At 39.0% G+C, this 25350-nt stretch overlaps 1 protein-coding gene across 5 annotated transcripts in view; it reads left to right on the top strand.

Moving 5' to 3' along the window:
• The first annotated feature begins 899 nt into the window (after positions 1 to 899).
• The window catches only part of LOC124855757 (Fanconi anemia group A protein-like), a 105527-nt gene continuing 81076 nt past the window's right edge, over positions 900 to 25350 (top strand). For 2 of the 5 annotated variants that reach the window (XM_047345854.1, XM_047345820.1), the window contains exons 1-9: positions 901 to 1249; positions 7644 to 7756; positions 7959 to 8058; positions 10233 to 10384; positions 10830 to 10925; positions 11250 to 11323; positions 13587 to 13696; positions 18226 to 18336; positions 18431 to 18476. In XM_047345854.1, coding sequence (XP_047201810.1) covers positions 1189 to 1249; positions 7644 to 7756; positions 7959 to 8058; positions 10233 to 10384; positions 10830 to 10925; positions 11250 to 11323; positions 13587 to 13696; positions 18226 to 18336; positions 18431 to 18476 — 863 coding nt within the window. In that variant the 5' untranslated portion in view covers positions 901 to 1188. Of the gene's footprint in view, positions 1250 to 7643; positions 7757 to 7958; positions 8059 to 10232; positions 10385 to 10829; positions 10926 to 11249; positions 11324 to 13586; positions 13697 to 18225; positions 18337 to 18430; positions 18477 to 25350 lie in introns of all 5 variants that reach the window. The other 3 variants (XM_047345845.1, XM_047345840.1, XM_047345831.1) reach the window with 3 other exon arrangements.

Below are 25350 nucleotides of genomic sequence, written 5' to 3'. Positions count from 1 at the left end.
TATGTGCTCTCTTTCAGACTCTAACCTTGAAAACTGGCTCAGAGTTTATCTGTTCTTTCTTTCTAGATGAAACGACTAAATTATAATAAATTATAAATTATATAAATTATAAATTATAAAAAAATCATACATTGTGATTACTGGATTTTTTTTAAAGATTATGTCTCTCACAGTGGACATGCACCTAAGATGAAAATTTCAGACCCCTCCATGATTTCTAAGTGGGAGAACTAGCAACTCAAATACTTATTTTCCTCACTGTATATATTATTAGGGTTAGGATTAGCAACATATTTGCTGTATTAAATATACAGCGAATGTGTTGCCGGTCTCAGTCCTCTAAATCCTCCTTTAGATAATAACCCAGAACAAAAAGCTAAAACACAATCTACTATTGTATTTTAGTGGAAACATGGAGTGGGAAGAAGTGACCTTTCAAACCTGAGGCAGCTGAAGCCACTTACTAATATGTGAGCCAAATTACCTGCTCCACCTGCAGAAATCTCACAGAAAATGACAGTAATCACTTATCTGTGGTGACTGCTTTAAAAGGAACAAGAAACAAGAAAATATGAAGTTATGGCTACTTTAATTACTATTATTATTTTTAAATTCTATATTTTAATGTTTTAATTTATATTTGTTTCAAACTACTTTCGTCGATTTCACATTATTTCAATACCAAGAACGTATTTTCTTTTTGAAAGTAACAGCAAGGTATCAATAATTTTGTCCCAATGAGTACTTTTAGCCCACACAATATCTCTCGCTCTTTAAACTAAACAAATAAATGACAGTAACTTCCTGTTACGTTCATCCAATTAGATACTGACTTGTTAATATACACACAGTCACATGGTCGTCCAATCGTGTGCTGCGCTTGATTTCGCTCGTCTAATCAGGGTTGGTGGTGGAGAAAAGTTTTAATTTAGATACGCCTACTCCGTGTTTGGATACTCCGACATTGTCCCAAAATGCTGAAGATCGTACCCGATTGGCTGCAGTTCCGACCAATGAGAGACTAAAGCGCGAAGAGGAAAATGGTGGACAGAGCAAAGCCAAAGCTCGCTACTTCCTGTTGAGCAGAAAGAAAACTGTCCATGGACGACAGCGTTTAAATAACGAAGGAAACTAGGCTAAAGGTTTTAAATCTCCTCACTTCAAGTCTGGATTCCGTCCTCAGCCATAATGTCCCTGAGTGCGTCTGGTGGTTCGGGGCCGCAGAAAAGGACTGTGTGCAGTCTCCTCGGTGAGTTAACGGTTTATTGGACTACCTGCTAGCACGAAACATAACACCACAGGTAAACATGTTAGGCCTTTATACCACTGTGGTTGTAAAGGTGTTTTCAGATTAAAGTGACAGTCTGTAATGTTATGGTTATGAACCACGTTTTAGCTTCAAAGATATCTAAAAATATCCAGCTGGTCTGGGTGGCTTCTCACAAGACATTTTCACCGCCTGGAACAATTTGTCTATATTTAACTTACATTTTAGTGTTAATACTGTTCAGCTACATATGGTCGATATAAAAACTACAGTTCTATCATAATGCCGGGGTTTTATGATGTCGCAAATAAAACCATGACTTTAAATGACTTTAAAACTTGCAGAATGACCTGCAACCTGTAAAAGTTAGTTGAGCAAACTGAAATCTTATAGTGATGTAACAAAGAAAAAAACTAACAAAAAATGCATAAAAAAGTGGTTCCACCATTTTAGACCTTGATTATTATTGAATAAGAGAAAGTTATGTCCAAGATTTGATGTCTGAAAAACAGAGAATAACTTTGAGAGAGGAGAGATCCAATGGGTTAATGGCCCAATAAATCTGCAATTCAACCGCATAGAAATGAAAAGAGTGGTAGCGTGTAAATTGAAAATAGCATTGGTCCAAGAATGGACCCATGGAGACTGCCACAGGTGGGAGAAGCAAAACTAGAAGAATTATTGCTAGAAGTGACAGAAAAGGTTCTGTCATGTAGATGAGACCAATTTATAGCTGTATCTCTCACACCACCACAGTAATTAAGTCAGCTTAAAATAATTTCATGATTAATTTATGGATTGTGATGTCATCCAAACCCGTATTTCCATTAATTTTTTCAATTAATATATGCATATCACAATGTATGATTTTTTAAAATAATTTATTTGTGTGTTAATGCTGCATATAAGTATTTGAACACCTGCCAATCTTCACTGAGAGCAAAGTATAGTCAAGTCAAGTTTATTTATTTAGCGCTTTTCAACAAGGCATCAAGGTGCTGTACATAAGGAAAAACATTACAATGATACAGAAAATCAAACGAGGTAATTAAAAAAATAAAGTGAATAGAATGATGGATAAGAAAATGAAAGGAAAGTTGGACTGAAAACTTAACTAATAATGTTTAGATGGCCCAGTCAAAGGCCACTCTAAACAACTACGTTTTTAATCTTGATTTAAAGCAACTTAGGGTTTCTGCGCTTTTACAATTTTCTGGGAGTTTATTCCAGATTAGTGGAACATAAGAACTAAAACTGCTTCTCCATGTTTGGTTCTGGTTCTGGTTCTGCAGAGTAGATTTGAGCCAGAAGACCTGAGAGGTCTGGGAGGTTGATCCACTGACAACAAGTCTGTAATGTATTTTGGTGCTAAGCCATTCAGTGATTTATAGACTAACAGAAGTATTTTAAAGTCTATTCTCTGAGCTACAGGGAACCAGTGTAGGGACTTTAGAACCGGGCCGATGTGCTCCACTTTCTTAGTTCTAGTGAGGACGCGGGCAGCAGCGTTCTGGATCAACTGCAGCTGTCTGATTGACTTTTTAGGCAGACCTGTGAAGACACTGTTGCAGTAATCAATTCTACTAAAGATGAACGCATGAATTAGTTTTTCAAGGTCCTGCTGAGACATTATTCCTTTAATCCTGGAGATGTTCTTTAGGTGATAGAAGGCCGACCTTGTTACTGTCTTTATGTTCCTCTGAAGGTTCAGGTCTGAGTCCATCACTACATCCAGGTTTCCAGCCTGACTGGTGGTTTCTAGCTGTATTAACTGAAGCTGTGTGATAACTTTTAAATGCTCTTCCTTTAGTCCAGAGATTATTACTTCAGTTTTGTTTTGATTCAGCTGAAGAAAATTTAGGCCCATCCATGCATTGATTTCTTCTAAGCATTTACCCAGCGCTTGAATGGGTTCATGGTCACCTGGTGATATCGTAACGTATAGCTGTGTGTCGTCTGCATAGTTATGATAACTTACGTTGTTGTTTATTAAAATCTGAGTTAGGGGGAGCATGTAGATATTGAATAGGAGGGGACCTAAGATGGACCCTTGGGGAACGCCACATGTGATTTTTGTGCTCTCTGATGTAAAGTTACCTACTGACACAAAAAGGTCCCTGTCCTTCAAGTAGGATTTAAACCAGCTGAGTGCTGGACCAGAAAGGCCGACCCAGTTTTCCAGGCGCTCTAATAAAATGGAGTGATCAACAGTGTTGAATGCTGCACTAAGGTCCAATAATACCAGCACTGTGGTTCTTCCACAGTCTGCATTTATACGGATGTCATTGAACACCTTGACAAGAGCAGTCTCTGTACTGTGGTGAACAGGAAGCCTGACTGGAAGACATTGAAGCGGTTGGTCGTTGTTAGGAAGTTGTTTAACTGTTGAAATACAGGTTTTTCAATAATCTTATTGATGGAGGGGAGGTTTGATATAGGCCTGTAGTTCTGTAGTAGCAGCTTGTCCAAGTTGCTCTTTTTCTATAGAGGTTTGATAATTGCTGTTTTCAGGGCCTGGAGGAAAACAACTGATAAAAGGGATGTGTTTATTATTTGTGTTAAATCAGATGTTATTACAGGCAAAACTTTCTGAAGGAAAGCTGTGGGGTAAGAACGCTGTCAAAAACAATGTATGTAAAGACTGAAATGTGTGCATATTAGTCAATAGTTGTGCATAAGTAAAATCCAAAAGAGGTATTGTATATTTTCTCTATAAAAATACAAAATAAAATGTTACAGCTTCAAGAAATTACAAACACAAAGTTCAAGTTTACAGTTGTGGTTTATTCTTTATGAATACAATATGCTATAACAGTTTGTGAATACGATTTCTTTTCTTTGAAAATACGAATTTACATCAGCGACTTGGTATCACGTGATCTCAGGCTCAGAATATAGTGAGTTGAGTTATACAATGATGTACAGTAGATGGCAGTATGCACCTCTGAATTTGTTGCGAACAGCCAGCAGCAGAAGAAGAAGAAGCAGCAGCACGAGCACCAAGATGATGGACCAAGAAACCACGATACAAAGCCAGGTAATGTTAAAAAGTTTATATATGTCTTAATGTCATTAATATATGCTCTTGGTCCGTCATCTTGGTGCTAGTGCTGCTGCTTCTTCTTCTTCTGCTGGCGGTATGCAACAAATTCAGAGGTGCATACTGCCACCTACTGTACATCATTGTATAACTCCACCCACTATATTCTATGTTTTAGTTTTGTATTTCATAAAAATAAGAACAATGCTTTATTTATAATACTCTTAATTTCCCCCCATCACCCCTCTGCTCCTAATATTCCTTTTAGACTGAATTATCTCCCATTCTGGCACTACGTTTACTGGCGGTGAGAAGTGTGACAGCGCATGCGCAACGCGAATCGACTAACTCTGTGCTCCACTAACCAGCCTGAGATCACGTGATACCAAGTCGCTGATGTAAATTCGTATTCTCATAGTAAATAAATCGTATTCACAAACTGTTATAGCATATTGTATTCATAAAGAATAAACCACAACTGTAAACTTGAACTTTGTGTTTGTAATTTCTTGAAGCTGTAACATTTTATTTTGTATTTTTATAGAGAAAATATACAATACCTCTTTTGGATTTTACTTATGCACAACTATTGATTAATATGCACACATTTCCATCTTTACATACATTGTTTTTGACAGCGTTCTTACCCCATAAAGCTGTGGGTAAAACATCGAGACAGCAGGAAGAAGAGCTTAGTTGCTGTACGATTTCTTCTACGTTTTTGTAGTTTATTTGGTGAAATTGGTAAATTTAGTCAAAATCAGTTCTAGTTGGAGACAACATTGGTCCTGGAGTTGATGTGGATGTTCTGACTGCCTCTCTGATCTTTTGGGTTTTTTCAGTTAAGAAGTTAACAAATTCATTGCAGGTCCTGGTAGAGTGGAGTTCAGATGCTACAGTTACAGGAGGGTTTGTTAACCTGTCGATCGTGGCAAATAATGCACCAGTATTGTTAATGTTTTTACTGATGATCTCAGAAAAGAAAGATTCTCTTGCATTTTTCAGTTGTAGGTTATATCTGTACAGGTCCTTCTCAAAATATTAGCATATTGTGATAAAGTTCATTATTTTCCATAATGTAATGATGAAAATTTAACATTCATATATTTTAGATTCATTGCTCACTAACTGAAATATTTCAGGTCTTTTATTGTCTTAATACGGATGATTTTGGCATACAGCTCATGAAAACCCAAAATTCCTATCTCACAAAATTAGCATATCATTAAAAGGGTCTCTAAACGAGCTATGAACCTAATCATCTGAATCAACGAGTTAACTCTAAACACCTGCAAAAGATTCCTGAGGCCTTTAAAACTCCCAGCCTGGTTCATCACTCAAAACCCCAATCATGGGTAAGACTGCCGACCTGACTGCTGTCCAGAAGGCCACTATTGACACCCTCAAGCAAGAGGGTAAGACACAGAAAGACATTTCTGAACGAATAGGCTGTTCCCAGAGTGCTGTATCAAGGCACCTCAGTGGGAAGTCTGTGGGAAGGAAAAAGTGTGGCAGAAAACGCTGCACAACGAGAAGAGGTGACCGGACCCTGAGGAAGATTGTGGAGAAGGGCCGATTCCAGACCTTGGGGGACCTGCGGAAGCAGTGGACTGAGTCTGGAGTAGAAACATCCAGAGCCACCGTGCACAGGCGTGTGCAGGAAATGGGCTACAGGTGCCGCATTCCCCAGGTCAAGCCACTTTTGAACCAGAAACAGCGGCAGAACAGCCTGACCTGGGCTACAGAGAAGCAGCACTGGACTGTTGCTCAGTGGTCCAAAGTACTTTTTTCGGATGAAAGCAAATTCTGCATGTCATTCGCAAAGTATCTATAATACTTTGCATATGTATTTCTGGGCGGGGACCGGGCGGTCACGTGCAGCTACGCCCAACATATCACAGAGTGTGTTGTATGAAGGCTACGTGTGTGGTGACATGTCTGCACACGGCTTCTACATCTGAATTTGCTTGTGTTCTGCACATTTCTACCGCCAACGTTTAGTTTAAAAGCTGCGCACTCTTTAGGACATGAGGCCACTGGTCCATATTATTCTAGTGGCTCTTGAGTTTTATTAAGCTTTCCCCACACCACCTCTGATGATGCCAGCTGCAAAGTAGGTACCGGTATGGAAAAAAGGGGTCATGGAAACGCTTGGGAAGTGGAGCCGGGCTAAGAGGAACCAGTGGAAAAGGGTCATTGGGGCAAGCCAGGGACCAGGCCAGAGAACCTTGCAAAATTATCCAGTCCAGATGACCAGATTGAGCTCCACTGGAGTAGGCCATTCTGACCAATGAATCTGCTTTTATATTAACCATCCATTGTATCTCTGGCTATATGTTCAGGGTGGCTGTCCTGCTGAAAGCTGAACCTCCACCCTGGTTTACTGTCTTCTGCAGCCTCCAACAAGTTTTCTTCTAGGATTGTCCTGGATATACAGTAGGTCCATCCATTTTCCCTAAAGAAAAGCATCCCCACAGCATGATGCTGCCAGCACCGTGTTTCACAGAAGGGATGATTTGTTTAGAGTGTTGTACAATGTCAGTTTTCATCCACAAATAGTTTTAACATGTAGGCCACAAAAGTTCTATTTTCTCATCTGAGCATTAATAGTTCTCTTGCGTAGACACATTCTCCACCTGAGCCGTTGTTCTCTGCAGCTCCTCCAGAGTTACCATTGGCCTCTTGGCTGCTTCTCTGATTAATGTTCTCCTTGCCCAGCCTGTCATTTAAGGTGGACATCCATGTCTTGGTAGGTCTGCAGGTGGTCCATCCTCTCTCCATGTTCAGAAGATGGATTGAACTGAGCTCTGGGAGATGTGCAAAACTTTGGATGTTGTTCTAGAACCTAACCCTGCCTTAGACTGAACCAGAACTTCCTCCCTGACCTGTCTGCTGTGGTCCTTGATCTTTTATGATGCTAGTTGTTCTTGGATGTTCTCTAAAGAACCTCTGAGGCCTTCAGAGGACAGCTGCAGCTAGACTCACATTAAATTATGCACAGCTGTAGTGATTAGGAAGCAGTTTGAACTGGATTACATTTAGTTGAATCAGAGTTAGGGCGGAAGATTTATTTTCACTTCGCAATAATGTTCGACTTTGTGTTTTTCTGTCACATAAAATGTCAGTAGAACGCATTAAAGTTTGTGCGAAGTGAACTTTCATCTTCAGTTATCTGTTCAGTAAACTGAGGCATGTTTAACAATGAAAGGAAAAGATTGACTGATCTATTAGTCAACCTCCTACTGCTGGTGTGTATTTTAATATTGTATATTTTAAACCACAATTTGAAAATGTTTCTTATGTAGTTTCTTACTGTTTCTGTTGGCTTGGTGTCAGCTGGCCGTGTGATAAAGAAACCAAAGCTTGAAGATGGTCATCAGCTGCAGGAGGCAACAATCCAGCTGTTGGATCTGCATCAGAACCTCTGCAGCCTGTTCAGGGAGCTTGGGGTGAGTGATAGCTAGAGGAACTATTACAGTAGTTTTAATAGAAATTTCACTCTTATGAAAGGACTGAACCAAGTGCCTAAGCACCACACAGTCAGAAGGTTCAGGGTTAGTGGGTAACCTCTTAGTGTTGCTAAATAACTGCTTTCTGAGATTTAGACTTTTTCTCTTCCTGAAGTAACATTCATATATTTGATGTTTACAGAATACAGATCCGTGTGACATTTTTTGTTCTCAGAATGGTCACAAGCAGAAAGAGGCAGCATCCGATGCTAATCACCGTCACGTTTCAGGATTGCTTCTGGGTGAGTGTTGCACTGATGCTAAATCTCTGAAATGTACAAAACATACTTTTTTATTCATCAAGGTCTGGTATGAAACATAAGACTAAGCTTTTGGATCGGGTCCTTTAGGCCGTCTTGCTCACACAAACCCTTAACACTCCGCCCTCAAATGTCCTCTGGGACTGAAATCAAGACATTGTGATGTCCACGCCGAAATGTTGGCATGGTCATTATTCAGCCGCTTTTCATCTGATCTGGTGCTATGCTGAGGGACATTGTCCATTTTGAACACTTATTTATATCCAAGCTTTAGCTTCCTGGGTCATGTCTTGAGATGTTGCTTCAGTATTCCCACATAATGTTCTCTTTTCCAATGGTTATAATCAGTCTGACAGAGAGAGGTATCCCAATCATTGTGGTTTTTAGTATAACAATGACCATCAGTGGGACCCTTTGTGGGGTTCCTTGAGACGACATTGTTGTAAATAAGCGCCGTTTAACTAATCTGAACTGAAACTATCTGTGTAGTTATGCTGCTATAGGCTTAGGCTGCTGGAGGACATAATGACCACTTTCACCCTCTACGCTACATTCTCATACTACTCTCCAATTTTGCATTATATGCTGTTATTTCAGTTTTTTACTTTGTTCTCTCTTTTCTCTTCCTAGAAGCTACACCTGGCCTGACTCTGTGTCTACCTGTGACACCTTTCTGGAGAGGAGAATCATCCAAGCTTCTGCTGGCAACAACTTAATGCTCACCTTCTACAGATGATCCACATGGTCCTGTCTTTCAGTGTTTAACCCTTTCTCTATCCTAGACATGGCTACTGACTGAGCTTCTACTGTAACTAACTCTATGTTCTCTCTTTCAGACTCTAACCTTGAAAACTGGCTCAGAGTTTATCTGTTCTTTCTTTCTAGATGAAACAACTAAAGGAGCTACATCCATTAACATTTACTTTTCCTTCCCATAGAAAGTACTCCTGGATCAGTGCTTCTTTGTTCTCTTTGTGTCTCTGCTCTGTTCTCTCAAACCTCCAGTGGGTCGTGGCAGATGGCCGCTCACACTGAGCCTGGTTCTGGTTCTGCTGGAGGTTTCTTCCTGTTAAAAGGGAGTTTTTCCTCTCCACTGTCGCTACATGCATGCTCAGTATGAGGGATTGCTGCAAAGTCAACGCCAGTGACTGTCCACTGTCTCTACATGCTCATCCAGGAGGAGTGAATGCTGCAAGTCACTGACTGGATGCAATCTGCTGGGTTTCCTTAGATAGAAAAACTTTTTATCCAATTTGAATAAATAACTGAATCTGACTGAACTGTTCAATGGTTACGATTAATTGGAATGATTGAACCTGACTGTTGTGAAGAACCTTGAGACGACATGTGTTGTGAATTGGAGCTATATAAATAAAACTGAATTGAATTGAATGTTCTTTCCTCATGATGCCCTATTTTGTGAAGTGCACCAGTCCCGCCTGCACTAAAACAGCCGCACATCATAATGCTGCCACCCCTGTACTTGACAGTTGACATGGTGTTTTCATGCTGTAAGCTTTCCCCCTTTTTCTACAAATGTAACAATGATCATTATGTTGAAACACTTCAATTCTAGTTTCACCAGACCAGACCACAGGACATCTCAGAAATCAAAGTTCTTTGTCCCTGAGTGCATTTACAAACTATTGTTTGATTATTTTTTTTTAATGTTGCTTTTAACCAATTTGGTTTTGGTTTTTTATTGTTTTTATTTTTACCTGCCCAACAATAACTAAACATGCAATGTTTTACTGAAAGAAAGTAGTCAGACATTTGTAGTAAATGAATCGTTAAATGAGTATACATTCGAAACATAAAGAGGAGCAGTAGAACAGGATGTGGGTCAAACAAATAAACAGAGGCACCAAAGTCTGCTTTTATACCTCTGCATGTTTGTGTTTGTAATTACTCTGAAATATGAAAAAATCCCAACATGTTTAATAAAAGACACATTCTTTAAAAAAACAAAAACATTTCTCATTTAAAGAACATTTTATTTTGTCATTAAAAATTCCACCATAAAGCAACATAAAGAAACATCCGGTTTCAGCTGTAGGTAGTTTATTGATGCCCAAGAAAAGCTGTTTTGTCAAAGCAGGAGACAAATAACACGGTTCTATATGTCTTCCTTGCTTCCTTTCCATGTTGTGTGACAGTGTGTGAGCTGAGGCGTCAGGCTGCACAGCTGGGTGTCTCTGTAGGAGCGGTGTCGGTAAAAACAGTGCTGGAAAGACTAATGGAGATCACTGAAAGACAGGAGGAGAATGACTGGGACAGTCGGAGAGAGATGCTCACGTCCTCTCAGAGAGTGAGTATCTGTCACATGGATTTGGACCTGTAGCTGCAAACGTTTGGAGAACAACTCCATCGCTTTTGTTGCAGATACCCTGAAGAACAGCACAAACAAATGCTGAGAAGGAAGAGGCCATTGTTGTCAGCATGTTCAGTTGATGAACTTCTACTTAATCTGTTTTAGTGTTTTGTGTCTTTATTTAGTCCTGTTAAAAAGCTTGTATGCAAATCTGCTCCTCTTTAACTCCTCTCTTTACAGATTACAAATAAGTGATTTCTGAAAATGGTTTCTTTTTGAGATTTCTTTCTGCTGATTTTGGTCACTGTACATCGTGTGGCAGCAGCTTTACACCTTATTGTTTACCTCCTTTACACCAACAGTTTTGATGTTAACTATCTGCGTTGTGAAATTTGTGTTGCAGATGTTCTGACAGATTCAGTCCTTTCTTTGTCTTCTGCAGATCAAGCTGTGTGTTCTGTTGGAGTCCACCAAAGAGCTGCTTTCTCAAGGAGTTCTTTGCCCCAAACTGCTGTGGGTGGAGTACAGAAGAGATCAGGTGGGTCACACTGTACCAGGAATTCACTTCGTATTGCTGAGAACAGTCCGATATGTAGGAATTTTATTCCTACATTAATTACAAACTAAGATCAAAACACATCCAAAAACAGTTTTCTTCTTGTTTAGCTGTTATTTGTTTCTTACAATGAAACGTCAGATATGCCACGGAAAACTGAAAACAAGATGGCTCATGACAATGTTAGAATGTGTAAAGTTGGTGATCTAGTATATTTTCATTTTTTGAACTCTATGGAAAGACTTTTTCTCTAAATGTAACCTTGAAACCCCCAGCAGTAACCCAGGGTAAATTGTGTTTTTTCAGAAGCATCCCAAACTGGAGGTGGTGTACTATCTTCACCTTTACAACATCCTGACTTTGGACTACATTGTAGAGAGGTGATGCCTATTCCTTTTATGCATCATTATGAAATTTCTTGGCTTAATATTTAATGCTGATATGGTAACTGGTGACCTGCACTATGTAAACATTTTCATTTACCAATCTGTGTGTTCAAGGTGTAGTACTAAACAAGTTGCTTCTGACGATGTTTGGTACACTCCTTTTTGGTTCTGCACACACGTACCAAATGAATACAGCGTTGTTTTAAACTTGAGTGTACAAAGTGCGTAACGGTGCGTTCCACTGTCCAACTTTAAAAAGAGACACCAAAACAAAGCAAGAGGCTCACAGCTAGAGAGAAGAACTAAAGCCAACGATTTGGGAAAGCTTTGATTCTCCATCCTCACTTGAACTGAACCAGTACCTATAATCTTCCCAGTTTTTTAACAGCAATTGTAGTATGCAACTGTTCTATACTGAATTTAATTACTTACCTGGAAGCAAGTCAAGCTGAATGTAAGCATCATTGGTTATACAGAAGATCAGCTAAAGTCCAAATCAGCTGCCTGTAACATGGAGCCAACCCACAATGCTGCACAGCTGAAGACATGAGACCACATGCTGGTAGTGTGTCCAGAGAAGTCCCTCAGACGATCTACCACTTAGTACAACTCACTGGATTTTAACAGTTTTTCCTCTCAAATCAAATATCAGCATAGTTTCATTCCAAAAATCTTAAACAACACTGGCCATTTTCAGTTGGGTTTATTGTTGTATATTGCACCCAGAAAACATCTGCAGCACTTCCCTTTTTCTAAAATGGAATAATTTACCTTTTTCCCTGAAAACTCGACACTCGCCAGCCCTAAATGACAATGTGAAGAGAGTTTTTCTCTATGCAAATGTCTATATAAAAATGTCTTGTACATGATCCTCCTATTTCCACTGATCATCCTTGAGATGTTTTTCTACAACTTAATTGGAGTCCATCTGTGGTAAGTACAGTGTATTGGACAGGATTTGGAAAGGTACACACGTGTCCAATTAAGGTCCCACAGGTAGCATTGCAAGTCAAAGCTTAAACCAAGCATTAAGTCAAAGAAATTGTATGTAGACCTCTAAAACAGGATTGTCTGAAGGCACAAATGTGGGGAAGGGTGCAGAAATATCTCAGCTGCTTTGAAGGTCCCAGTGAGCACAATGGGCTCCATCATCTGCAAGTGGAAGACGTTTGGAACCACCAGCACTTTTCCTAGAACTGACCATCTGTATTTAAACTTGAGTGATTAGGAGAAGAATTCCTTAGTCAGTGAGATGACCAAGTCCTCAATGGTCAATGTGTCAGAACTTCATTGTTGCTCTGTAGAGAGAGGAAAACATTCTAGAAGAACAAACATTTCTGCAGCAATCCTCAATTGAGTCCTGTTAGGTAGAGTGACCGGACAGAAGATTCTCCTTAGTGAAAGTCATATGGAGGTCCGGCTGGAGTTTGCCAAAAGGCTCCTGGAGGACTTTCAGTCCATGACAAATAAATGTCTCTGGTGTGCTGAGAAAAAGATTGAACTCTTTGGTTCCTCTCTGGATGGTCCAGAGCCCTGGTTGCTCCCTGATGTTCTCCTCTCTGGAGCTCAGTCCACACGTTTTCTACAGGATTCAGGTCTGAGGACTGAAATGGCCATGGAAGGTGCATTTGGTGTCTGCTAAACCATTTCTGAAGATGTATGCTCATATGTTCTGGATCATTATAGTGCTTATAGACACAATGATGACCTATTTTCAGTTTTAGTTCAGGCCACCAGATTTAAATTTTAATTGTCCTGGTTTTTCAAAGAGTTCATGATGCCATGCTGTCTAACGAGTTTCCCAAAACCTTTGGAAGAGAAACAGCCCACAGCATCTCATATCCCCCACCTTGCTTAACAGTGAGCATGAGATGCTCTCACCAATATTCATCCTTACCTGCACTTCAGAACCACCGGGAGTGTTTGTTGTTGAAAAGCTCAATCTGAGTCAAATGTTTCCATTTTTGACAGAAAATACTTTTCTCTGGTATCGCTCAACCAATCAGTCAGCATGCAGACAGTCTAACAGTTGTTATGAAGATTCTCTGGCTTTCTTACAGATCTTTACCAGGTGTGTCAGTAATTGTGGAGGTGATTGCAGCTGCGCCAAGCTGTGTTTAAAAAATCATCTCCTACAACATTCTTCAATTTCACAATGTGTCATAGCTCTCATGTTGTAAGGAAACATTTTACTAATGCTTTCACAAAAAGCATTGATCCAATTTCATGCAGATTCTCCCTTTTTCTTGTTTTTCAGTGATGAAAATGTGCGATCATGGCTGCCATGTCAGTTAAAGGCTCTTTGTGGCTGGACGCCATTGCAGGAAGAAGAGGAAACCAAAAAAGTTCAACAGAAAGTTTTGTCAAGTAGGGACATGTTTCTGAGTAACTCTTTGCTAGATGGGACTTGTAATCTCAAAAGTAGCTCTCATTTTTCAGATTTCATAAATAACTATTTGACTGTTGAAGGAAAGCATCCCCACAGCATGACGCTGCCTCAATCATGTTTTACTAACTCTGTTCAGACTTGGTGTTAAATGCATTGTGGCTGATCTCATTTTAAGTAGATCAGCCTAATGATGACCGTTCACAATCTGTCCTGAGGGATCATTCTTTACATGCAAATGAACATGCAGCAACTTGACAGAGTGGGCTGATGTCCACCGATGTTTCTGTAATATCTCAGATGCTTCAAGTCACCCAAACTATGTGCTCTTCTGACATGGCCATGGCTGAGATTTATTTAAGACACGTTGTTGTGGAGTTATTTCAGTTATAGACTCTTTATAAGCTCACTTGTGTAGTTTTAACCTGTAAAATGAGATACGAAACGGATTAAACACTACGCAACTGTCACATAGATTTTAACTCTTAAAACTACACTGGAGCCCAACAGCTGCTGGTACAAGGCAAATTATGCTTCATAGACGTTACTGGGTACTCCATATAGGGGCGGACTGGGAAGAAAAAGTGGGCCCAGGAGTTTCTGACAAAATGGCCCTCTTTCAACTGCTGGGTTAAACGTTTTATGGAAAATATTGATCTGTAAAAAAAAAAAAAAAAAAAAAAAATATATATATATATATATAAATATATATATAAAAAAATATATAAAAAACAAATATATATATATATATAAAAAAATATATATATATATAAAAAAAATATATATATATATAAAAATATATATATATATATATATATATATATATTTTTTTATATATATATATATATATTTTTATATATATATATATATATATTTTTATATATATATATATATATATTTTTATATATATATATATATTTTTATATATATATATAAATATATTTTTATATATATATTTTTATATTTTTATATATATATATATATATATATATATATATATATATATATATATATAAAAAAAATATATATATATATATATATATATTTTTTTATATATATATATATTTTTTTTATATATATATATATTTTTTTATATATATATATATATATATATATACTGCTCAAAAAAATTAAGGGAACACTCAAATAACACATCCTAGATCTGAATGAATGAAATACTTTGTTTATATAAAGTTAAATGTTCTGACAACAAAATCACACAAAAATCATCAATAGAAATCAAATTTATTAACCAATGGAGGCCTGGATTTGGAGTCACACACAAAATTAAAGTGGAAAAACACACTAGAGGCTGATCCAACTTTGATATAATGTCCTTAAAACAAGTCAAAATGAGGCTCAGTAAGTATTGTGTGCCATGCGGCCCTCCAAAGAAATGCCACCTCACACCATTACTGACCCACTACCAAACTGGTCATGCTGAAGGATGTTGCAGGCAGCAGATCTCTCTCCACGGTGTCTCCAGACTCTGTCACGTCTGTCACATGTGCTCAGTGTGAACCTGCTTTCATCTGTGAAGACCACAGGGCGCCAGTGGCGAATTTGTCAATCCTGGTGTTCTCTGGCAAATGCCAAGCGTCCTGCACGGTGTTGGGCTGTGAGCACAACCCCCATTTGTGGACGTCGGTTCCTCATACCATCCTCATGGAGTCGGTTTCTAACCGTCTGTGCAGACACATGCACATTTGTGGTCTGCTGGAGGTCATTTTGCAGGGCTCTGGCAGTGCTCCTCCTGTTCCTCCTTGAACAAAGGTGGAGGTAGCGGTCCTGCTGCTGCCCTCCTACGGCCTCCGCCACATCTCCTGGTGTACTGGCCTGTCTCCTGGTAGCGCCTCCAGGTTCTGGACACTACGCTGACAGACACAGCAAACCTTCTTGCCACAGCTGGCATTGATGTGCCGTCCTGGATGAGCTGCACTACCTGAGCCACTTGTGTGGGTTGTAGAGTCTGTCTCATGCTACCACGAGTGTGAAAGCACCACCAACATTCAAAAGTGACCAAAACATCAGCCAGAAAGCATCGGTACTGAGAAGCATGTTGTTGTAATTATGAATCTGAGAATATTATTTAATATTAATATTTTATCAAATAATATTTGGGTCTGTTAAGGGTTGTCCTGTGAATACCAGCCCAGTAAGGTGATGGTATTAGAACAAAATAGAAAGGTGTGAGACGAGCTCTGACATTATTGAACAGCATAAACTCTGCACATATATGGAATAAATTCACACAATTTCTTAAAATACAAGAATTTATTAACAAAAATAAGTCAACTCAAAGTCAAACATATTTCAATCAATAAACTCTTTACTTTGCTAAAACAATCCAACTAAACTACCAAGCAGAATTAAAGAATAATGAAGACTAATGGACTATGTACAATATAAACAAGTTGATTAAAGATGATTGATAATTATGACCAAAAGAGTGATGCAACATTACCATGCAATGTTTATGTTTGAGAACCAAGGATTATCTTGAAGAATCTGGAAATTAAGTTAAGTTAGTCTTGGAACTAACTTAGACAATAATCAGCAACATTTAGACAACCATTGACAATGCAAGGTCAGATTAAATATTATTTTAATAAAATAATATTTTAAAGAATGATCTACTGAATAAAACCAACCTTCTGGATGATCATTTCTCAATGGTGTCTAATTAGCTGCTTTTATTTATTCAAATAATATTTGAAGAAATATTAAGAGTATTTTGGAAAAGAGCCAAATCTTTCTGGATAAATGGGGCTTAATGGTGTTTACTTAGTTATCAAATTTAGTAAATGATGTTTAGGGACTATTATTCACTAGCTTGAAAACTAACAACCTTTCTGTTAAATACTCTTTAGTAGCAGCACTTGTTCTTACCAGTTAGCAGTTAAGCTAACAAAGAAGCTGATAGCTTAGCAACAGAATCAAACACATACCTTTAAAATACCAGGGTTAATAAAAGGGTTAAAATGCATAAGTGCGGACTGCGCGTTATGAACAATCTTCGGTTTAAAATCACCCCTTAAATAAAGTTTGACTTAACTTTAAAAACATACAAAGAACACAAACGGGCACGTGTGCTGCAGATAGCCTGCTAGCACTAAGGTAGCTGAGTTTCACAAAAACAAAACTAAACTTCATAAATGAAAAGGTCCAGATTATTTCATCCTAACTGTTAATCTGCCCAAACCTAACCTCTGACCATAGTCAGGAAATGTTGTCTAAGGGGTGATGAAGTTTGAAGAAGGTATCCACAGTGAACAACAGGGTTAGCTCCGGAGCTGCAGCTGGGCGGCTCGTCCTGTCCGCTGCGGTCTCTGCTGTCTTCCTTCCAGGCTGGGAGACCGCGTCTTTGCAGAGGTTTCTCTCGAACACCGTTTGCGTCTGCGGGGGCTCGGAGAGACAGTCAAGCAATGCTTATACCTTAATTACCCCCGTTCATGAATGAAAATACCAGATACACAGACAGTATTTCATCCATACTTATCTTTGCAAATGATCGATGATTGTATGGCTTCCTTGGATCCGATGAAGAGTTTGTCTTTTTGCCAGCAAAAGACATCAGCGCGCTGGGCCTCCCCTAACCGGTCCTTCTCGAAGGCCGTGTGGAAAGAGGGCGGATGTAGCAACAGCTGTGATTTTATTCGGGTAGTGGCGTCACAGGAAGTCCGCAGTTATCCCGTTTCCTGGCTGTGCCGGAAGAAGGTTGTAAACGAGTTGTTGGAGACACTTCTACATTTATAAAACAAGGGAGTCACACTTCTATTGATTTGTAGAGTTATCTTATTGAGCGGCCCGGCTAACAGCTGGAGCTAACGAGGAGCAGTCGTGTGAATTACGTGGAGAAATGTCTGAGTTGGAAGTAATTCTGCAAGAAATAAGAGGTTTCCTCAAGGTCCAAAAGTCTGGAGGAAGAGAGGATAGGCACATAATCCACGTTGCTTGAAGTCCACTGTGGAGTTTCCACAGTAAGCTTCTCTGATTAATGCTCTCCTTGTGAGTTTACTTTCTCCCTGACCTCCTTGGTCTTCATGATTCTAGTTGTTCACTGATGTTTTCTAACACACCTCTGAGGCCAGAAACAGAGCCGCTGCAGGTAGACCTGACGGATTCTGGCTATATATTAGGTGACTTCTGAAGGCCATTGCATTGACTGGACTTTATTTAGGCAGATCAGAGTGAAGGGCACAGAATACAAATCCATGTCAAACTTCATATATTGTAAAAAAATATATAATTCTTCCGCTTCACAACAATATTCTGGTTTTTGTTGGTGTTTTTCTTTTTGGTTTGAACATAAATCTATTTATACTGTATTATGTAAACAGTCTGTAGAAAGGAACCCAGGCAGAGTAGCTGTCAAGCTTATGACAGCTAATAGGGATCCAAATAAATAAATAAATCTGAGGTCTTGCTTCTTTGTTCTGATTCTGTTTAGATCTGATGTGTGAATTCTGCTCCCGGTTTATAGACAACTTGTTTGATGCCTGTGTTTCAGCTGTGGCTGGAGTCCTGGTAGGAGCAGGGTTTGAGTTGAGACCAGATCTGGCAGCTGCAGAAAGGAAGATCTCGCTGCTGTGCAGATCAGTGCTGGATGACATGCTTGTCTGTGAGTCTGCATGTTCCTGGTCATCCTGTCCTAACCTGTGTGGATGATATTTGCTTTTGGCTATTGTTAAAATGTGCCATTACTTTTATTTCAGGGTTTCTGGACATCGAGGAAAAATGTGGCGAAGGCTCAGAGAAATGGTTTTTATTCTTTAAATGCCTTGTTAACCTAATTTAGATTCTGCTACATGCAGAAAGGGTTGAATTTTACAACTGCCCACAGTCAAACATGAGTTACACATAGTCAAGTCAAGTTTATTTTTTGAGCGCTTTTCAGCAACAAGGCACTCAAGGTGCTGTACATAAGGAAAAACATTACAACGATATAGAAAATCAAACGAGGTAATTAAAAAAATAAATTGAATAGAATGAAGGATAAGAAAATGAAAGGAAAGTTGGACTGAAAACTTTAATGTTTAGATGGCCCAGTCAAAGGCCACTCTAAACAAATAAGTTTTTAATCTTGATTTAAAGCAATTTAGGGTTTCGGAGCTTTTCCAGTTTTCTTGGAGTTTATTCCAAATTAGTGGACCATAAGAACTAAAATCTGCTTCTCCATGTTTGGTTCTGGTTCTGGTTCTGCAGAGTAGATTTGAGCCAGAAGACCTGAGAGGTCTGGGTGGTTGATACACTGACAACAAGTCTGTAATGTATTTTGGTGCTAAGCCATTCAGTGATTTATAGACTAACAGAAGTATTTTAAAGTCTATTCTCTGAGCTACAGGGAGCCAGTGTAGGGACTTTAGAACCGGGCTGATGTGGGTTTTTTCAGTGAAGAAGTTAGCAAATTCATTGCAGGCCCTGGTAGAGTGGAGTTCAGATGTTTTTGTGGCTGAGTCATTGGAGATGCTGCTTTCAAAGATAACAGAAAAGTGGTCAGATAGAACAACATCAGTTACAGACACCTTGGAAATGTTTAGACCCTTAGTGATGATCAAGTCCAAAATATGTCCCTGTTTGTGCGTTTGCTGTTTAACATGTTGAGTCAAACCAACATTTCTAAGAGTGTCACATAGATCTATTGGACTTCTGTCTTCAGGATTGTCCATGTGAATGTTGAAGTCTCCCACAATAATTAAACAGTCATAATCAACACATATCACAGATAAAAGTTCATTAAAATCACTGATAAAGTTTGTTTTGGACTTAGGAGGCCTGTAAATTTCAAGAACATGGTTCGGACCGGGCTCTTTACCTGGAGAGCCAAATATTCAAAAGAGTCAAATTTGTCCAGAAATACTTTTTTACCCTCTAATAAATCTTTAAACAAAGTGGCCCCTCCACCTTTTCTTTGCTGTCTGCTCTCACAAAGAAAATTGTAGTTTGGAGGCATCGCCTCTATCAGAATGGGAGCTTCATTAAATTCATGTAAACATGTTTCTGTTAAAAACAGAACATCAAGATTGTGGTCAGTAATGAAGTCATTGATTAAAAATGATTTTCCTGACAGAGATCTAATGTTCAGTAAACCCAGTTTATATGACTTAGTTGCTGATATTAACTCTGTGTCTGGTTGGACCTGACAGTTTATGGCTTCTGTTGATTGTTTATTACTGTCTCTTATCCTTTTAGCTTTGTTCTTTCTGTCACATATAAGCACAGAGATTTTACAACTATCTCCTATTAGGGGCCCAAGTTTTTCCTGGAGATGATCATTTCTGATAGAGTTACCACTGGGGCCCAGACTGTATCACAGAGAAGTGATTTGAAGGTTCTGATTAGGAGGAGATGGATTAGGAGGTGGTGGAGGTCTGCAGCATTTGGAAGATGTTGGTTTAGTAGCAGGGCCTCGGCCCCGGGGGGTGTAGGATGGAGAAGATGTCAGCGCCATTTGGGTTCCGATTTTAAGAGCTCCTTTTATGTTATCAGAATCCAGTAAAGCTAAAACCGGGCTCAGTGGGGAGATGGGACAGTTCTGTGCGGTCGGGGTCTGGGGTCAGGGGTCAGGGGCGTTCACCGGGGGTGTTGGTCTGGGTCTGGGTTTTGGGGGACGGGGGTATAATGGGGGGGGTCCACCTCCCTTGTGGATTTCGACGGGGAGACCTTTTGTGATGACCTCTCTTTCTCAGCCAACTGGTTGATTGTTTCTGCTGGAGCTGTTGGAGGCAGCGTTATCATTGTTGTTGATGCTCCATGTTCTCTGCTGAAGGTTGAAGCTGCTGGTGGATTATTTACTGAATAGAAGAGATTAGATGTGAGACGTCTGACTCCTGGCTTCTTCAAACAGAAACCATCTTGCTTAAAGATTTCTTTTTTTCCAAAAAATATTAAAGTTGTCGATAAAGTTCACAGGTGTAGCAGCACATGTTTTTTTTAACCATTAATTAATCATCAGACGTCTAGAAAAAATCTCATCTCCACAGAAAATCGGTGCAAAGGGTCCTCTGAGAAACACCTTGATATTGAGACCTCCAACAATATTCAGAAGACGAGTGAAATCCTCCTTCAGTCCTTCTGATTTTTTCTTAGCCACGTCATCCATGGCTCCACAGTGTATAATAAGGTTTTCTAGAGACGGGCGCTTTTCTGTGATTGCAAGAATATTCTCTGAGATATCGGACACCACGTTACTGGTACCAATCATAACTTCTTGTTGCAGAGGTTTTTAATCCCATCCACAGCTGTGTTGCCCACTATTAGGGTTCTTGGTCTGTTGAGGCGCTTTTTCTCTGGCAGCTTAGGAGAAAACTGTTTAGAATGAAGGTTGTTCTCAAACCTTTTATTGTTCTCAGAAGATGGATCATTTTCCTGGTTTTCATTCTGTAGTGGAGCAAATCTGTTCTGGAGGAGAACTCCATTATTTCCAGCTGTCTCACTTCTATCAGTGTTCTGATTGCCGGCTGAGTTGTTGAGCTGGCTGTCACTGTTTGGGATCACAGGCAGAGTTGAATCATCGTTGTACCTCATATTCACCTCCACATTCACTTCTAGTCCATGGATTTTCATCTCCAAAACAGACAATTTCTGTAAAAGTTTGTCGAAGTCATCTGTGGTGAAGGGAGGCATTTTGTGCTGATTAGCTGGCGTCAACTTGTCCTGCTTTCAAGTTTGATTATAAAAACATCAAAATCCTTTAGAAAAAAATACAAATAATAATAATCGTCGGGAGTCGCTGGTAAGAAGTAGTTTTAGTCCAATATTTCTGTAATTTTGGCTAAGAGATAAAACGTTAGGAGTAAAAGAATGCAAGCAAGCAGGGAGCTTAGGAGGAAAGCGTCTGAGCAGGAAGAGAGGAGGAAGCAGAAAGCTGCATAAATAATGGCTGAATTGGTCTGTGCAGCTAAGAGGTCTGAGTCAGGAAGAAAATGAAAAGGGTTGTAATAGAGCAAATTACAAATGTGTTCATGAGGGGGTGGAAGTACATCATGAATCATCTGAGATGACTGAGGTCAGAAGTTCACATGGATGTGTGCCGATGACATGATCATCAGTGAGACTAGAAAGGTGAAAGAGGTTGGAGAGGTGGAGGTGTGCTCTGAAGAAAAGAAGAATGAAGGTCAGAAGCAGAACAGATTACATGTGTGTAAATGAGTCATAGAAACATAAACAGTGAAGGTGGATGTGTTTAAGTACCTGGGATCAACCATCCAGTGCATGCAGGGTGAGTGGATGGAGACGAGTGACAGAAGAACAGCTGCAGACTGAAAGGCAAGGTTTACAGGATGGTGCGACAACCTATATGGTTTAGAGAAGATTGTCAGACTTCCTGACTGGGAGGGCATGGCATTAGCTTTTAGTCTTTTATCAATTCTGGGAAAGTTTGGATAAAAGAAAATACAAAATATACACAAAAATATAACATTACTTTTTTACCATTTCTATATGATACAGATCTGGATTTCTATATTTCAATATTTATTTCAGTAACTAAGTCAACCTCATATAGAGATAATATGGATTCATCCCACACAGTGAAATAAAATATTTCAGTGTTTATTTCAGTAAATACTGATCAGTACAGCTTCCAGCTTAATCAAAACCCCAAATTCAGTTTCTCTTAATATTAAAAACATCCAGAAAATATCCAGAAATATGTTCCTGTGGAACACTATGTCCATGTTCTGCTCAGTATCTGGGCTCAGTACTTGGTCCGTGCTCCTTTTGCTTGAATTACTGCATCAATTCAGCATGGCTTGAATGAGATCAGTCTGTGGTTCTGCTGAGCTGTTCTGAAAACCCAGGTTGCTTTAATAGGGACCTTCAGCTCGTCTGCATTGTTGGTTGTGGTGTCTCGCGTCTTCCTCTTGACAACAGCCCATAGATTCTCTTTGGGGTTGTGGTCAGGCCAGTTGCGTGGTGATTGAAGTAGAAATTGGTACCTCTGGCAGTGTGGGCCGTTACAAAGTCATGGTGGAAAATGAAATCGGCATCAGTACAATTCCCCCATCGCTGCCTTACCAACAATTGGTATTATTAAAAATCGGGTCAAAAGTATAAATCTTTTTATTCCAAGACTCACCACCTCCACTATTTGTGGTACAGCTGCATACACTCTAAGAAATAATCATAACAGTAAAATACTGGCAGCTACAGATGGAAGCATTTTACTGTCAATTTAGATTATCTTTACCGTATTTTATTTCGACAATAACCCAATGTTAAAATGAATACAGTACAGATACTGAAAAGTAATGGTAAAATACCACTGAATTTTGCTGGCAGTAATTTATTGTAAATTTATATTTTCAGCACTGTAATTCATTTAAAAGTAATTTACTGTTAAAATTGTTGTGGAATTTTCTTATCAAAGTGGGTAGAAGTTGACTCATAACAAGAGAAAATCCGGACTTTGTCTTTATAAGTTTTATTCAAAGGCATTCAGCGTTTGAATGACTCTGTCACCGAGCAAGTCAGTTAAGCAGAGACACGAACGCCATTTACACACAGTATTTATACCAGAACATGACAGTGTTATCTCAACTTCAAAGAGTCTGTGTTTTACGACCCTAGACCCTTCTCGGGTTCAGAGGTGACAAAGTTATCTAGGAACAACCATCTACTCTCCCCGAGGCATCACCCTAACAAATGGGCCTTAACCATTAAACTTCTGATAATGGCTTTTACAGCTTCCTCCACTAACACAGATGTTCAGAGGAGTAAGGTAAACCAAAGGTCATACACTGTGGAATGCTTACTGCAAGAATTTCCATCACAAATACAGTATTGAAACTAAATATACAGTAAAATATTGGCAGCTACAGACGCTCATCCTGAAGCAGAAGTTCGACAATTGGCGGACTCTTCTCTCCAATACCCTGGCGTAGGCCTTACCAGGCAGGCTGAGGAGTGTGATCCCCCTATAGAGCGTGATCTCTGTGATTATACGTGACAGAAAGAAGAAAGCTAAAAGGATAAGAGACGTCATAAACTGTCAGGTACAACCAGACACAGAGTTAATATCAGCAACTAAGTCATATAAACTGGCTTCATTGAACATTAGATCTCTGTCAGGAAAATCATTTTTAATCAATGACTTCATTACTGACCACGATCTTGATGTTCTGTTTTTAACAGAAACATGGTTACATGAATTTAATGAAGCTCCCATTCTGATAGAGGCGACGCCTCCAAACTACTATTTTCTTTGTGAGAGCAGACAGCAAAGAAAAGGTGGAGGGGCCACTTTGTTTAAAGATTTATTAGAGTGTAAAAAAGTATTTCTGGACAAATTTGACTCTTTTGAATATTTGGCTCTCCAGGTAAAGAGCCCGGTCCGAACCATGTTCTTGAAATTTACAGGCCTCCTAAGTCCAAAACAAACTTTATCAGTGATTTTAATGAACTTTTATCTGTGATATGTGTTGATTATGACTGTTTAATTATTGTGGGAGACTTCAACATTCACATGGACAATCCTGAAGACAGAAGTCCAATAGATCTATGTGACACTCTTAGAAATGTTGGTTTGACTCAACATGTTAAACAGCAAACACACAAACAGGGACATATTTTGGACTTGATCATCACTAAGGGTCTAAACATTTCCAAGGTGTCTGTAACTGATGTTGTTCTATCTGACCACTTTTCTGTTATTTTTGAAAGCATCATCTGCAATGACTCAGTTTGCCAAAGAGACATGATAAGAAAACACATCTTTAAGGACGGTGCTGCTGAAACCTTTAACCAGATTTACTCTTCTACCTCCACTTTGCCCTGTAACACTGTAGATGAGCTGGTAGATAACTTTCATTCTAAAATCTCAGACATCATTGATTCAATTGCTTCAATTAAAGTGAAAGTCGTTTCTGGGAAGAAAATGTCTCCATGGAGAAGTGCTCCACCAGTCAGAAGTAAAAAAAAGGAGTGTTGAAAAGCTGAACGCAGGTGGAGAAAGACTGGACTCCAGGTTCACTATATGATCTATAAAGAGAGACTCTACAGATATAACCTACAACTGAAAAATGCAAGAGAATCTTTCTTTTCTGAGATCATCAGTAAAAACATTAACAATGCTCGTGCATTATTTGCCACGATCGACAGGTTAACAAACCCTCCTGTAACTGTAGCATCTGAACTCCACTCTACCAGGACCTGCAATGAATTTGTTAACTTCTTCACTGAACAAACCCAAAAGATCAGAGAGGCAGTCAGAACATCCACATCAACTCCAGGACCAATGTTGTCTCCAACTAGAACTGATTTTGACTAAATTTACCAATATCACCAAATAAACTACAAAATCTTAGAAGAAATCGTACAGCAACTAAGCTCTTCTTCCTGCTGTCTCGATGTTTTACCCACAGCTTTATGGGGTAAGAATGCTGTCAAAAACAATGTATGTAAAGATGGAAATGTGTGCATATTAATCAATAGTTGTGCATAAGTAAAATCCAAAAGAGGTATTGTATATTTTCTCTATAAAAATACAAAATAAAATGTTACAGCTTCAAGAAATTACAAACACAAAGTTCAAGTTTACAGTTGTGGTTTATTCTTTATGAATACAATATGCTATAACAGTTTGTGAATACGATTTCTTTTCTTTGAAAATACGAATTTACATCAGCGACTTGGT

Source organism: Girardinichthys multiradiatus, chromosome 2, assembly GCF_021462225.1.
Source record: "Girardinichthys multiradiatus isolate DD_20200921_A chromosome 2, DD_fGirMul_XY1, whole genome shotgun sequence".
Lineage (NCBI taxonomy): Eukaryota > Metazoa > Chordata > Actinopteri > Cyprinodontiformes > Goodeidae > Girardinichthys > Girardinichthys multiradiatus.
Note: the sequence above shows the minus strand (reverse complement) of the source record. Positions and strands in the feature narration are given on the sequence as shown.